This window comes from Cladophialophora bantiana (assembly GCF_000835475.1).
Source record: "Cladophialophora bantiana CBS 173.52 unplaced genomic scaffold supercont1.5, whole genome shotgun sequence".
Classification (NCBI taxonomy): domain Eukaryota; kingdom Fungi; phylum Ascomycota; class Eurotiomycetes; order Chaetothyriales; family Herpotrichiellaceae; genus Cladophialophora; species Cladophialophora bantiana.
This window is the reverse complement of record NW_015971579.1, coordinates 1,454,426-1,469,105: the sequence shown is the minus strand read 5'-3', so window position 1 is coordinate 1,469,105 and position 14,680 is coordinate 1,454,426. Positions and strand designations below refer to the sequence as shown.

Below are 14,680 nucleotides of genomic sequence, written 5' to 3'. Positions count from 1 at the left end.
TTACTTCTGATTGACGGGGAATCTCTGCCGTACGCCTGGTCGGTGGCTTATTCAGAGAGGGGACCGAGAACCCGGTATTAGAAGGGAGGCCAGCACGACGATTGGACTAGTCATAAGCAGACGAGAATTCATTTTGAAAGGGAATCCGGCGTCGTAGGCCGATCGACTAACATCCTGGAGCATTATGGTGATGTTGATTATTATGCCGAAGCATTCGGCCGAAGGTCGCTGTTTAGGAGGAAGAAGGAAAGGAGGTGTGTGTGTGGGAAGATGAACCCCGTACTCCGTACTCCGTACCTATTGATTGAGCTTATGTACATAGCCTCGCTCCAATATCTCGGGGTCGGCGAAATGTGCTTCCGAAAGATATCAATTTCTAACCTTTTCATCTTTCCATCCTTCTCTTTCAACATGCCTTGTTGAGGGATAGTCTCCTGGATGGAGTAAGCCCCTTCTCAGTTGGTAGGATGCTGTCTCTTCGAGGGAGCTCCAGTCTATGTTCTCGGCCAGGAGTCTACCTCGGTCGTGCTTCCGTGATCCATCACCATGTTCGTTGCCGTAGCGTCCACTCATCTCAACCCAAGCAATCCACGCTCTCCCGTCCTCTGCCAAAAGGCACCTGGGACAGCCACATGCACGTTGTCGACCCGACTCGCTTCTCCCTGACCGCCAATGCACAATATCAACCGCGTCCGCATACGCTTGCGGATGCCAAAGCCTTTTACTCCAAATACGGCATCGAGAACATGGTGCTCGTCCAGCCGTCGATTTATGGAGACGACAACTCGTGTATGTTGGAAGCACTTGAGGAATTGACTCCCAGACATGGACGCGCCGTGGTGGGCTTGAATCCAGAGACCATCGATACGGAAACGCTGGAAAAGTGGCATGCCATTGGCGTGCGAGGGGCGAGACTGAATCTCGTCAGTGTATCGAGGGAAGTCAATGAGGATGAACTGCGAGCCGAACTCGAGAGTTATGCAAAGGTCTTAAAGCCCTTCAATTGGGTTCTGCAGCTCTATATTCCGTTGAAGTTGGCATTGCCACTGGTGCATATAGTCCCAGATCTGGGGGTCAAGGTCTGCATCGATCATTTCGGATCGCCCGTTCTTCCTCAACAATTTGACCCGTCGGTGACCATCTATCCATACGACATGAAGGGCTTTGCGTCGCTAGTGAACCTACTTCAGAATGGAAGGACGTGGGTGAAGCTCTCAGCACCATACCGACTTTCCAAAGACCCGGAGATGAGAGATTTGGATCCCGTAGGCAGGGAGTTGGTCATCAAGGGCGCAGATCGTGTTGTCTATGCAACGGACTGGCCGCATACAAGGTTTGAGAATATTGACTCGGAACCGTTCATTGAGAAATGCTATGAATGGTGCAACGACGACCCTGCTTTGATCGAGAAGCTATTTCGAAGCAATGGAGAGAAACTTTGGGATGTGTCTTCGGGCATAGAAGGATGAGTCAGGCTTCAGCCAACCTCCATGACCTGTTTCATCCCATGGCAACGGTGGATTTCGATGCTGTTGGGTCACATCATTGGATGCGTGAGCTGGAGTAACCTTTTCGTAATATAGAGACGGCATATTCACATGTAGAATGACATTCTTGAGGACAACAAGGTTTGCGCATTTGTTGTATTGCAAAGCTCCACATGTAAGTCAACCTTCATTACTAGCAACGCCTCCAGACTGTGCCTGGTGTTAAAAGATCCTGGCTCAACGCATGCCATGAAAGACGAAGCTTAAACAGATATTTGCACACAGTTTTGACAGCAACACGTCGATCTCTTCGAGGCGTTTCAACTGCCATGCTAATGGCCTTCCTATAGTCTGCATTCAGGCATCCATCACTAGGGTCTATTGAAGAAGACAGTGCTCTCCATGCATGAGATCTTCTCCTTGTCAACCGTATTGACATCGGCAAGAACAGTGTACTTCCCAGGGGGCTGGAGGACATGTTAACAGCTTATCTTTGCGGGATTGGAGGTCATGCAAACTCACCACTTGCTTTGGGATATCAACTTCCTTCTTGAGAGACATGACACCCTCCTTGAGAGGGCAGGTAATATCAATCTTGGGCAGGTTATCACAGAGGTCTGCCTCTTGCTTGATCAGGGTGATGAGCCCGTATTTGACTTGGAGGAAGACAGTAGCGCCCGGGTCGACATCCTTTGAAAAGGTTCCATTCGCGGTGATCGTTAATTTTTGGCCTCTGCCACATATTAGATCAGGAAATTTTCTTTAGAGAGGTTCCGGAAGACGTACGGGAGAGGTGGATTAGGTGTCAGATCAACATAGTCGACAGTGAGGATATGCTCCTTGGGATCGGCGCAGAACTGGATATTCATGAGAATAAGGTCCACAAATTTGACAGCGGACAACTAACATATAGAGGATTCTTGCCGGGCACCTTGAACTTGGGCTCCTCGTCTACGAGGGCATTCTGACCTCCAAACAGCGAGCGTGAAGATACAGCAGACGCGGCGGTAAGGAGCGACAAGAGGACGGCTGAGACTTTCATGGTGACGAGTCTCGATGACCACAGGAGGTACTCAAAGAAGAATATGTCGTGGCCCTCCTGGAGAATTGCTTGCACAAGTAAGGATGGTCGTCGTCGATATCGCAGCGAAAAAGAAGAGAGCAGCACAATCAAGAGGCTTTTGTCGGCAGGTTGACGGTGACGGCGACGGGATTGGGTGATTCGGGTGGCGCAGGCGCATGACTTGAGTTTCCCGAGGGGGTGCGTTCCATTGGAGGCAGGTGTGCCGACGATTATATAAGCCTATTGCGTCACTAAGCTGGAGCGGTCAGGGGCTGGTACACTTGAGCACAGAATACTTCACAGTATTTGGAGTACGGAACACCATTTGCACCATGTATTCGGCATGCGCTCCTCCTACAAATCCGCCTCCGGAAAAGGCAGGGGGCTGCCAAGGACTCCTAATGCAGATCCCCATCGCCTCATGTCTATCACAGACCTGGCTCGATCTCCCGCTCCATACCTTCAAGAGTTGTCGTCTAGTCTCGTTGAGCGGGCAGACCTTTGGCAGCCATTAACCTTGTTTTCCGCTTCGATTCTCACACTCGTTTCTCTTTCTCTAGCCGACGACTGCCAAGCGATTGACCAAAATCGCGCAGGTATCCCCTACTGTCGATCCGTCTACTCTGATCGAGAAGTTCAATTGTCGCCCTGAATAGATCATTTCCTGGCCAATTTACAAGATGAGGCCAGCTCTGCTGGCGTGCGCCTTCGCAGCCCTCTTCTCTACCTCAATTGCAGCGCCACCAGGCCCACAGAGAGGGACCGCAGAAACAGCAGATGAGGCCGTCCAGGGAGATACTCCAGCTGAAGGAGGAGGAGGTGCTGATTATACTGTTTTCAATGGTATCAAGGTGCCGCCGATGAAAGAAATACAAGGTGATGAGTTCGCGGAGACAATAAAAGATGGATACTGGTGGGTCAAACATTACTCGCCTTATTGCGGTCACTGCAAAGCAATCGCGCCGCTCTGGCAGACTTTGTACGAGTTCTATGCGACCTCCGATCCTTTACAGGGCATGACAAAGTCTGGTCAGCCCGATCTGTTCTCGCCAAACAGCTTTCACGGATACTACAACTTTCACTTTGCCTCGATAAATTGTATCGCTTTTGGGGATGTCTGTGATAAGAATGGAGTAAGAGCTTGGCCAACATTCCTATTGTATAAAGATGGCGAATTTGTCGAGAAATATACCGGAGGCCGGTCCATGGAGGATTTCAGCAACTACGTCGAAGAGAAGCTGGAACAGATAAAACCCGGCTCCAGACCAAGGGAAGGAGTGCACGTTCCCAAAGCAGGAGCAAAGGGTGTCGACCGAACAGCCGAACCCGAGAAGCCATTGGCGAAGGACAAAGATATCGCAGCTGGTGCTGCCGCTGGAGAGAGACAGAATAAAGCCGCCGCACTGTCCACTGAGACCACATCCGCGATGTTGGCCTCTGAGACTGCAAAACTCGGAAAGTCCCAGAATGCAAAGACCGGTCCCCGGCCGAATCTCAAAGGAGCCTCAGTTCCTCTTACTCCGGAGTCGTTCCAGAAGCTTGTTACTACATCTCAGGATCCGTGGTTCGTTAAATTCTATGTGCCATGGTGTCCACATTGTCAGCATCTGGCGCCGACATGGGCTCAGTTGGCGAAAGAAATGGAAGGCAAACTCAACATCGGAGAGGTCAACTGTGAAGCGTCTCCACGATTATGCAAGGATGCCAAAGTCAGCGCTTACCCCACCATCTACTTCTTCCGTGGTGGCGAGCGTGTTGAGTATGAAGGTCTTCGCGGCCTAGGTGACCTTCTTTCCTTTGCAAACAAGGCGTTAGACAGCGATGTCAAGTATGTGGACGCAGCTGCATTCAAAGAGATGGAAGAGACCGAAGAAGTAATCTTCGTCTATTTCTTCGACCATGCCACAACATCTGAAGATTTTGCCGCCCTCGATCGGCTAACTTTGAGCCTGATCGGGCATGCAAAGATTGTCAAGACAGATTCCGAGATCCTGGCGAACCGTTTCAAAATTTCCACTTGGCCAAGGTTACTTGTGTCTCGAGATGGACGGCCAAGCTATTACAACGCCCTCGCTCCCAAGGACATGCGTGACTTTCGGCGTGTCCTGACTTGGATGCAATCGGTTTGGCTACCGATTGTACCTGAACTGAGCGCTTCTAATGCGAAGGAGATCATGAGCGGAAAATACGTGGTGTTGGGCATTCTCTCGAGAGACCGACCGGACGAGTTTCTTCAATCGAAGCGCGAACTGAAGAACGCCGCATTGGAATGGATGGATAAGCAAACACAAGCTTTCCAACTCGAGAGACAAGAATTGCGCGATTCAAAGCAATTGCGTATCGAAGAGGCCGAGGACCGGAACGACCAACGTGCCTTACGCCAGGCGAAGAGCCGTGTAATCAGCATCACTGAGGAAACTTTCCGAAAACAGGTCGCTTTTGCCTGGGTGGATGGCATTTTCTGGGAGAGATGGCTTCGGTCGACATACGGCGTGGATGTCTCCAAAGGCGAGAGGGTGATTATTAATGACGAGGATGTGAGTACCATCTTCCTCTGGCTCTGGCATATCCATGACCTAACAACTACGACAGAACCGACGATACTGGGATGTAACTGACTCCGGGGCCTATATCATGCCCTCCCGCACCTCTATCCTTGAAACATTACCCCGAATCGTCGCTAGCCCTCCAAAACTCACTCCGAAATCCACCATCGGCGCCTTTGAGAACGTTTTCTTCCAGATCCGCAATTTTGGCACGTATCATCCATATCTGTCTTTCGGGCTATTGATTATAAGTGTTGTGATGTTATTCTGGGTATTGAGGAATGGTGCCACTATTAAAAGGACGTTGAGTCGGAATAGCTCGGGCTATTTCCACTTGGATGGGAAGGAGGGACTTTTGGGAACGACGAATGGCAAGGCTGACTGAGGATTGCTTCCTCGACATTATGAGACAATATATCGTTCGAGTGGTAGGCGAGGTAGCTCCTACATGTACAGAGCATGGCATTGGCGTTCGGATGGACTGAAGGTTAGCAATGAGGTTTGGGAAAGGACCAACCATTCGTTGCCATGAGATTCAGGGTCAATGTTGGCTATCCATAGGTACCTATGTCATGGGAGAAGACAAAATTTTCCGGTACGATCATAATCAATTCGCATCACATCACTGAGAGTCAACCAGACCTGGTGCAATAGACTCGATGGAGGCACGAGGGTTGAGTGAGCGCAGAGACGTATGTGCAGGAGCTGGGTGGCTAAAGTCCCACACTCCCGGAGGCTACGCCCAGACGAAGAAAAGGGGAAGTGAAAGAAGGAAGTGTTTTTGGCAATCAAGCTTCGTCCCAAAGGGACTAGGCGACACCTTGAGTTTGTTCAATGCTTCTTGCTTTTCTTTGCTCCCTCTGCTGCAGCTGCAGGAGCAGCATTTTTGAGGGCAGCGGTGGCTCTACCTACGTCGATACCTTGAGTGTCTCAGCGCTGTTGGCAGTCCCGCAAAGGGCTCATAATGAAGCAGATAGGGTTCGCGGCTGCCGTCTTTCATTGCCATAGTCCGCATCACCAGGCTTTGCTTGACATTTGACCTCGGACTTGAGTGGTAATCGACATCGAGGTGCGAAAGGGAAGGACGCGGTTGAAAATGGACGATGAGACCGATCGAATCTCATCACTCGAATTTCCATGCACTCTTGCCTCCACCGGCGCCCTCGTGGATCACCGGCTCAAAATCTACTCGCGGCGCCCCGGCCGATCGGTGCCAAAGACTCTCCTTCCACCCCTCTCCTGGGGCGCCTGCTGGCTCACGGGGACGACATTGACAGGGATACTGTCAAAGCCCATGCTCTTCAACAGGTCCTTGGTGTCGTTGTCCACGTCGAGCTGACCGGACTCGGTGTTCTGGGTGAAGTCGAGGGCGGAGATCTCGGGCACGTATTGATCCTTGCGCTCACGCTCTTCTTCCTGGAGTTTGAAGGAGATGCCACGCACGGGGCCGCGTTGGATTCGTTTCATCAAGTGGGTGGTGTAGCCTGCGATCTATATGGCCATCAAAAGTCAGCAACGGAGACCAACGCAATCGGTATATTTTACAAGACCACTCGCAGCCGAAGATGTTTGTTCTTGACGCGGTGGGCAGCGTGGACTGGGGAGGGTTGAGCGGTACCTTGTTGCGAAGGCGCTTCGAGGCGATAATGGCGATTTCATCGCAGATGCGCTTGTTGGTCTCGAAGTCGAGGGTGAGTTTGGGGTAGTACCGCTCGATGATGACTTTGGCGGACTTCTTGACGGTCTAGATGTGCACAGCACTCGTCAGTAACTTCGAGATCAGGAATAACGGTGTCGAGCTCACCTTCGTGCGAACGCGACCCATCTTGACTGCTGGATTGAAGATGTCGTGAGCAGGGATGCGAAAGTGTGGAAATTGTGTGCAAGAATCAATTGTGGAAGGAATTTTGGGAGGTTGTGGCTGCTTGGCAAGACCAATGCCAAGAGATAAGATTCGATTGCCCTCACTCTAGTGTACAGGGCAAAGGGTACAGTGTGTATGTATGTACTGTACCAATGTAGTACCAGTATGTACATATATATGTATCGAGTGTATGGAAATCAACCCATCTTCTCCATGCTCCCTACAGAGGACGAGGTCCTAATCCTTGCACTGGGTCTCTGGCCTCCAAAATATTGCGCAAATTACATTTTGGCGGAATGCTATAATATTGATGGGAGACCGACTGATGATCGAAAGATGTTCGTAATTCCTTCATCGTAAAATATAGGCGGCGACGGCGTAAGCCTCATCCTCTCCATCCATCTTTCAGCAAACTCATACCTTGTGGGCAATGCTTGCAAGGCGGTGCTTCTTCGCGGAACGATTCAATAGCGACCAAATGCAGAGGAAGATTTGAGCGCTGCCAGGTTTAAATCGTTGTTTGGGTGCGAGAGAGCGATGTACTTCGTAGAAGGGATGGATTTACGGCACAAGAAGCGAGAGCCATACCGGCGAAGAGATGGTAATACTTTGTCTATACAGATTTTGTACACTAAGTAAGCTTGCTCTGCTTGTATTTTGAGTTCGCCCGCAACAACAAACCTATCTCTTCGTCAATATTCTGACTAGGTTCTGGTGCTGGCCGCGGTCGTCTAACAGGGGGCTCTTTGCGGCCAAAGCTGGTCAAGGTCGGCAGTTGAGAAGACAGGGTTCTCATGGGAGCCGACATATTTTTCGGGCTCCGTCGGTCGGCGACATTGACAGGTACATCATCTTCCACGACCCAGTCAGGCTGCATCCTTGTTTGAATCTCAACTTTGCCGGTTTGCGAGATGTTGGCCGCGGTTGGAGTAACCACTAGTTTAGGTCCGTCTTTGACCGGTGCCCACTTCCAGTTCTGCTCTGAAATGCCTGGGTTTGTGGGTTGTGGAACGACAAATCCAGCCACGCCCACAAAGGGGATATGCTTGTTGTGGGTAGATTGGATTGATCGAAGAAGGCGAGCTGCGACAGGTGCGCGCGTCCCTCTGGGACCAGTGACAGCGTCGTTGCTCGCGAACACTTCTGTCTTGATATAGGATAGCCCTGCAGATGGGTGCGTGCGAGGAGGTCCAGATTCTTTGTAGAGATCCGCCGATACGGTGTCACGGCCATATGACCATGGATCAGTTGTGTTCGATGAGGGCTTGGGACCATCAGCTAGATCAAAGAACTCTGCAATCAGCGGACCAAATTTGCCGGGTTCTGATCGTAGATATCGAAGGTGCTCTGTGACATCCTGGTCCGTGATCTCTGACGGAGGCTCAGGAGCTGCGTCCGCTTGGCCTTCTTCAAGAGCTTTCAACCGCTGATCTTGTGCTCGCTGCTCGGCCAAATGGGTCTTGACCAACTCCCTAAACGCAGCTCTCTTCTCTCTGGTGATGCCTTTCAAAAATCGATCGAATTCTAGCCCGTTCAGTCCTGCTAAATACGGTCCAGAGTAGCGCCATCTGCGAGTAGTTGGCATGGACTGCGGAGCAGCAGAGGTAGTAGGTTGCGGCTGAGTTGGAAGTACTTCAACCCCAGGGTTTGTTGCATCTGCCCTTTCTTTTCTAATCTTCTCAAGCGCGTCTTTTAGATGCTGCGGCATCCGCTTCGCACGTTCTGATACACTCTCATCTAGCCACGACGTGGACGCATTTCCGTTGAGTACCGGGGGAGGCTGGTCGGTGGTATGATCTACTTCCGGGTCGAAGGCACTTGTTCGTTGTGGATTCAATGTTGATTTCCTATCCCGCGGCGCAGGCAAGACAACTCTAAGATTCAGCTCCTGGTACTTGCGCAAAGTGAGGACATGATCTGCTGCGGATTCAAAGTCGACAACGTGTTCGGGGGTGTCGATTCCTCTTTGGAACCGCACAAGAGGCGTGCCGGACTTTGTAGTAGTTTTGATTGGTAGTGGCCTTTTCAAACCCCAATCTCCCTGATTTAAGGATGTCAATGGAGTCTCAAGGGCAGCTCGAGTCGGGTATGGAGTGGTGGCGGAATCAGAGTATGATATCGGTTCTGATGAAGGTTCTACCGCAGGCAGGGATACAGCAGCAGGGATGGCAAAGAGTCTGGAGTTGCGAAGCAGGTTCGCTGCTGGTGACAGACGCGCAGCAGTCATTGCCGCAGAGACTGGCCAGACTTACGCGAGATGGACGTGTTGGTGGTGAATGATTGAAGCTTTTGCATGCTGAACAGACGAGCTAAGTCGCAGTTCAATCGAGACAAATTGTTGCCAAGCCCGGGATTGTGCATCAAGGCAAATTATGGTCTGCAGTAGCGCAAGGCTACGAGGCTGAACTTTCTTTTGATACTTCAGTACCTTGCTTTGACCTTGCCAACCTTGCTCCCCTCCTAGTCTTTGTGAAACCTTTGTCGGTACGGTGCCTGAGGCACTATCGGCTCAGTCAGGCACAAGAAGCTGTGGCTTGACAATACACGGGGAGGATCTGGCGCTCATCATGGCTGATACTTGGCGGAAGCTAACGACCCTTTGCGGTCGGGCTCGGTCTTTAACTTTCTCTTCCACCTCGATCCGTCCACAGCTCGAGCTCGGTCTTTGGCTTCCCCTCCACATCGACTAGGTCGGGGACTCTTGTACATCTGCTGGTGCTGCTGACTTCAACGACGATACACTTCGACGACAAGCCGTCCCACATGTGCCTACAGACACACATTCTACCACCCACGCAGCTGGGTACTGCACCTACCCGACTCGTACAAAGCAGTCTGACGTGCCTGCTCTCCTACACCAGGTCAGGTCGCTGACGCATGGATCAAGAGGCAAATATCATGAAGGCTTTACTTCTTCTAGAACGGCTTCTCATGGACGTCATTCAGCGAATCGCTTGTTGTGGTGTAACATAGTGCACGAATCAAGCTAGTATTACAGCAGCCGCAATCTATATTAAGCATACTTACACCATCCCCCCCTCCTTACATGGTTAACCCCACTCCCAACCCATATCACATTCATGGCTTGGACCATGATAACCCTCGCTTGACGATTCATTGCTTTAGCAGCATATCAATGAGGAGAATACAGTTTTGATGAATACGGATACGAGGTGTGCTCCGTTGCAACCACGCTGCTGTTCTTTCGCCAGGTTCTCGAATACCCTCTCATCGACTTACCTCCTCTAGGTTTCACTGATACTACCTAGGTACTGTACCACCATCCTAATCGCAAAGGGTTTCCTTGTTTCGAGATTCGAGGTTTATATAAGTCTTTAGACATTCCAACACAACACTCGCCGGCAGCAGTTCTTCATGAAAGACAATTCGTTGACTCCACCTCGAGACAACAAGTTCCACTTGCCGTCAGTATGATTGTCTCCTTCCTCGTCTTCTTCCTGAGCATGTCCCTTAGGGCATCGTGCCAAACAGTTGCTTTGTCTCCTCCTCCGGTTTCCACCAATGTCTTTATCACTACCTTTCCTCTGACGGACGCATCCCGTGTCGACCCGTTTGCACCAGGTTGCAATCAGCCTCGTCGCTTGATGCTGTCCCTTTTCCAACCAACCAATTGCACCAAGGCCCATGGAATTTCATATATGCCGCCAGTTACGGCTGCTTTCCATGATGCCATGTTCAGTCCATATGGCATCCCCAACGGAACATTTGAAGCATTCCGCCTGCAGACATGTCCTTTGCCACCAAAACACACCGACTTTCCAGTGTTACTCTTCTCCACAGGAGCTGGAACTTCTCGCTTGACTTACAGCGTGCTCTGTCAGTGGGTTGCTTCGATGGGCTTCAATGTTATTTCAATCGATCACACCTACGACGCCCCAATTGTGGAGTTTCCAGACGGGACGGTCATTCAGGGTGCCAACATCACCCTGCCGGATGACTTGCCACACGTGCTGTCACTCAGAGTTGCCGATGTCATGTCTGTGCTGAACGCTTTGTCCAACTCAACCACGATGGAGCAACTGGACATCCCGTCTTTTAATACCAAGCGTGTGGGGATATTCGGGCACTCTCTCGGTGGCGCAACAGCTGCAAACGCAATGCTGATTGAACCGAGACTTGCTGGTGGCCTGAACATGGATGGCAGTGTATATGGTCAGGCCATGAATAAAACCAACAAAGACCCTTTTACCATCTTTGCGGCACAGGAACATAATCAGAGCACTGATGCAACATGGACTGCGTTTTGGCAGGAGCTGAAGGGACTGAAGCTGCAGCTGCAAGTCAACAATACCAAACATGGTACCTTCACAGACTATCCCATTCTAGCCAGTAGCATCGGCATCAACGCCACTGTCCTTTCACCAATTAAGGAGTTGATTGGGACGATTAACGGACTTAGAATGATGAATATCTTGCGCAGATACGTTGGTGGGTTTTTCCAGGAGACACTGGAGTCTCAAAAAGTCAAACTTCTTGAAGGACCGAGCTTGCAGTTCCCTGAGGTTGCATTCGTGAACATGTCTTCGGGGCGCTACGCTTGACCGCTGGCAACGCACAGTTCCATGTCAGGACGGCATGTAAGTTAGATGAGCTCTATATCCCTTAGTTCACTGTTGGAACACGAGACTGAGGCTTATGAGTCGCAGGTTGGACGTGGCTGTGCCAATTTGGAGGCGTATAATTGAGGATACAAATGTTGGCTCTGTTGTTTCGCAGTGCCTTAGGAAATATTTGGATAGTCCTCCCATGGTTTCCACGGGCTGTTATTGCCATTCTCTTAGTTTGCAATGCGTCAATGTCGTGTTGTTTGGCGGCATCGATGTACAAGGCGGCTCGTTTTCTTCACCGACTTTTCATACAACAAAAGAGGCTAAGTGGTTGAAAGTGAGGCGTCCACGAGAGTGCCTCGATGACCTCCTCTGCGAATCATGCGGCTCGAATCCATCTAGCCAGTAAAGAAAGGTACGAAGGCTGATCTCAAAGCAGGCTTCAAAAGCTTCAGCGTCATATACCTCGTGGTCAGTTCGCGGGAGATGTTACCGCAGAGGTCTGCAAGCAGCAATTGAGTCATAAACAAACTGCACCACAACTGGCTTAGGCATCTGGTTCCAGGAACCATGACGGTGTTGGAAGAATTTGCGTTCCAAGCTCAAGGTAGAAATCAAGGCAGATCCAATCAATGTTGGAAACCCCGAGTTGGGTATCAGTCAGCTGCAACGGGGCGAAGACGACAGGCTGTCCGGGTCCGTGTGTGATTTGTGTGATTTGTGAAACGTCGACGTCGGAGATTGTTGATATTCCATCGATGTTCGATATGAAGCGCTGTATTCCCTAGTTTACAAGGTTCAGCTATGCTGCTCTCTTGAATATGGTGTCTTTGACCGTCGACTTACGAAGAGCCTGACTCTCAGACGGTTCAAACCCAGTGACTTGCCAGATGCTTCGATCTTCATTCAATAACAGACACAGCCAGCAAACCCACTGCTGTCATGCTGTCTCTGTTACATCCCTTACATATTACCTCTATGCGCGGCCGTGCCACTCCACGGTGACCTCTGCTGTATGGAAAGCGAAGCCCAACATCGACAGGGGGGCGATGGATCTTTGCTGTGGGCCGACCACCAATTGGCCTCCGAGCAACAAAGGGCAACGGGACAACGCGGCAGGTCTTGATTCCCCAGCTCATCAAAGCAATGAAAACCCCGTGGAGGACACAAACAGAATGGGCCAAGCGGAATTTGACACCACGATAGAAAGACGTGCCGACACCAGAAATTAATGCTGTTGCTGATGCCTACGCCTCGCAAAAAAAGGTCTCCGGCTGTGCATTGTTAAAGAAGCTCACTGGCAAAAGATGAGCCGTACCCAGACGACACTATTTGGAGTTGCTTCACTCTCAGACTGGCTGCGCCCGTCTAGACCTACACGATGATGGTCAGGTGGATTTCCAAAGTCAGAGAACTTGGTACAGTAGGCCCGTGGGTCCAATTGCCACCAGGTCCTGCTGAGAGAGCTTCGGAAACGCCTTCTGGCCCCCCTAAAGGTGCCGAAGGAAACAAGGAAGAGAACACGGAGTCGGTCCGTCTGGAGTATCCGTCCGATTATTGCAAGAAGTTGTCAAGGCAAAGAGTCAGCGCGTGGGTGGAGAACTTGAGCTGTCTGGCCGAATGAAGTGCTTGTCTGCCACGAGCGCCGTCGCGATCCTTTCAATTCGCATTGGACACCAGTTGTGCATGTCGAAGGGCGCGGGTGCAACATGCGCAATGGTGTTCTCGATATTTATTGGAACTCTGATGTCTCTTGGATCATCCTACCCGGGTCTGAGCCACCTAGCAGTGGTTATGGCAATACAATGGTATTCCCGGAGAGGTGAGCACTGAGCACGGTCCGCCCTCGGAAGCTTCAAAATCAATCGATTCGCCTGTCATTTTAAGCACGGCGCCAGAGCGGATAGGGCCTGATCCTTTGGCGCTAGGAATCCCTAGATGGGCACCAGGACTCAAGGGCACTTCGGCACTATTTGGAGGCGACAACCAGCCTAATGATCCCGCTCGCGACAGGGGGCACTTTTTGGTCCTTGACTCAACCAAACCTGCTCCTCACTTGCCAGTATATGCAGGCCCAAACTGGACAATGTATTCGATACACCGACCAAAGACACGCTCTGCAAGCTGAGCGATGGAAAACGAGAGCACAATGAGTGTGTAGACTCTCAGAGTTCCATCGAATCCAGTTCTCGTCGGACCATCTTGTTGATTTCCTGCCACTTTGGCCAGTTCATTGAGTACTAGCGATGAGAGGCGGTGAAATTGATGCCTCATGTTCAACAACAGCTTCCGCCACTGGGACAAATGTTATGATGGCAACGCCGGGCTGTAGTGGACGCTACTCCAATGATTGGTGCTTAGACTATCTCCCGAGAGCTCACCGGTTAGCGAGAGCTTGGTGATGATAGACGCTGGACTGGACCTTGCAGCCACGTCGGCACTGAAAGCGCCGCCGGGGTGATTCGTGGTCGGGCTGCATTCGCCAGGCATCTTTCATGTTTACGACGACACGGATCATGTCAATGGCAATACTCTGGGCCGTTGAGCCTCATGGCTCCGCCACGGCAGGGAAAGATCCAGCTTGGGCACTGATCGTCCAGACGACACCAATTGCTTCAGTTCCCATACAAACACATTGCATGTTGCGAGCTACGCAGTACTTTGCAAAGAGCAGCTCGAGGGAAGTCACACACCGCCCACCCCTCCATCCTGTGTATCTAGAAGATGCACAGCCCGACAATATCAGACTATGGAAAACCTGCTCTCCTTTATACTCTGACGGCCCTGCCTTATTAAGCCCACTCGGTCCTTTTCCACCAGAATATAGCCTTGGGATATCCAAGGGTCCCGTGTTTAATCCCACCTCCGCTTTGCCTTCCTGCCTTTCTCATCCTCCCCGAGTCCCCTGACTCTGTCCCTTTTGCGTCCCTTTTGCGTCCCTTTTGCGTCCCTTTTGCGCACCACCATCAAATCCATCTCAATCAAACATTTTGCTTCTCTATGGCGAGCGGCGAGGCAACCCTCGCGTTAGCGAGACTCCCCCGGACTCTGCCTCGAGAGGACAACAACCTCCTTGGTTTCGTTCAATTGGCCATCCTACGAGGACTTGATGGACTCGTGTTACTGGCTTGTCTAGCCCTGATAGTCTTTGT

General features: G+C 51.1%; 6 protein-coding genes across 6 annotated transcripts; 3 read left to right on the top strand and 3 right to left on the bottom strand.

The window, feature by feature from the left end:
* Positions 1-632: 632 nt before the first annotated feature.
* Z519_04127 (uncharacterized protein) lies at positions 633-1,469 on the top strand (the record flags this gene model as incomplete). The annotated part of the gene is made up of 1 exon (XM_016761873.1): positions 633-1,469. One exon carries the CDS (start codon positions 633-635, stop codon positions 1,467-1,469), a length of 837 nt encoding a protein of 278 aa, XP_016622211.1.
* A 389-nt stretch (positions 1,470-1,858) lies between these two features.
* Positions 1,859-2,529, bottom strand: Z519_04126 (uncharacterized protein; the record flags this gene model as incomplete). The annotated part of the gene is made up of 4 exons (XM_016761872.1): positions 1,859-1,954; positions 2,010-2,220; positions 2,274-2,344; positions 2,395-2,529. The coding sequence occupies 4 exons, from the start codon at positions 2,527-2,529 to the stop codon at positions 1,859-1,861; spliced, it is 513 nt and encodes a 170-aa protein (XP_016622210.1).
* A 701-nt stretch (positions 2,530-3,230) lies between these two features.
* Z519_04125 (protein disulfide-isomerase domain) lies at positions 3,231-5,481 on the top strand (the record flags this gene model as incomplete). The annotated part of the gene is made up of 2 exons (XM_016761871.1): positions 3,231-5,087; positions 5,143-5,481. The coding sequence occupies 2 exons, from the start codon at positions 3,231-3,233 to the stop codon at positions 5,479-5,481; spliced, it is 2,196 nt and encodes a 731-aa protein (XP_016622209.1).
* An 800-nt stretch (positions 5,482-6,281) lies between these two features.
* On the bottom strand, positions 6,282-6,921 carry Z519_04124 (40S ribosomal protein S17; the record flags this gene model as incomplete). The annotated part of the gene is made up of 3 exons (XM_016761870.1): positions 6,282-6,587; positions 6,715-6,840; positions 6,901-6,921. 3 exons carry the CDS (start codon positions 6,919-6,921, stop codon positions 6,282-6,284), a joined length of 453 nt encoding a protein of 150 aa, XP_016622208.1.
* Positions 6,922-7,591: 670 nt separating this feature from the next.
* Z519_04123 (uncharacterized protein) lies at positions 7,592-9,187 on the bottom strand (the record flags this gene model as incomplete). Its single annotated transcript, XM_016761869.1, has 1 exon — positions 7,592-9,187. One exon carries the CDS (start codon positions 9,185-9,187, stop codon positions 7,592-7,594), a length of 1,596 nt encoding a protein of 531 aa, XP_016622207.1.
* Positions 9,188-10,391: 1,204 nt separating this feature from the next.
* On the top strand, positions 10,392-11,522 carry Z519_04122 (uncharacterized protein; the record flags this gene model as incomplete). Its single annotated transcript, XM_016761868.1, has 1 exon — positions 10,392-11,522. The coding sequence occupies one exon, from the start codon at positions 10,392-10,394 to the stop codon at positions 11,520-11,522; it is 1,131 nt and encodes a 376-aa protein (XP_016622206.1).
* Between the last annotated feature and the right edge of the window lie 3,158 nt (positions 11,523-14,680).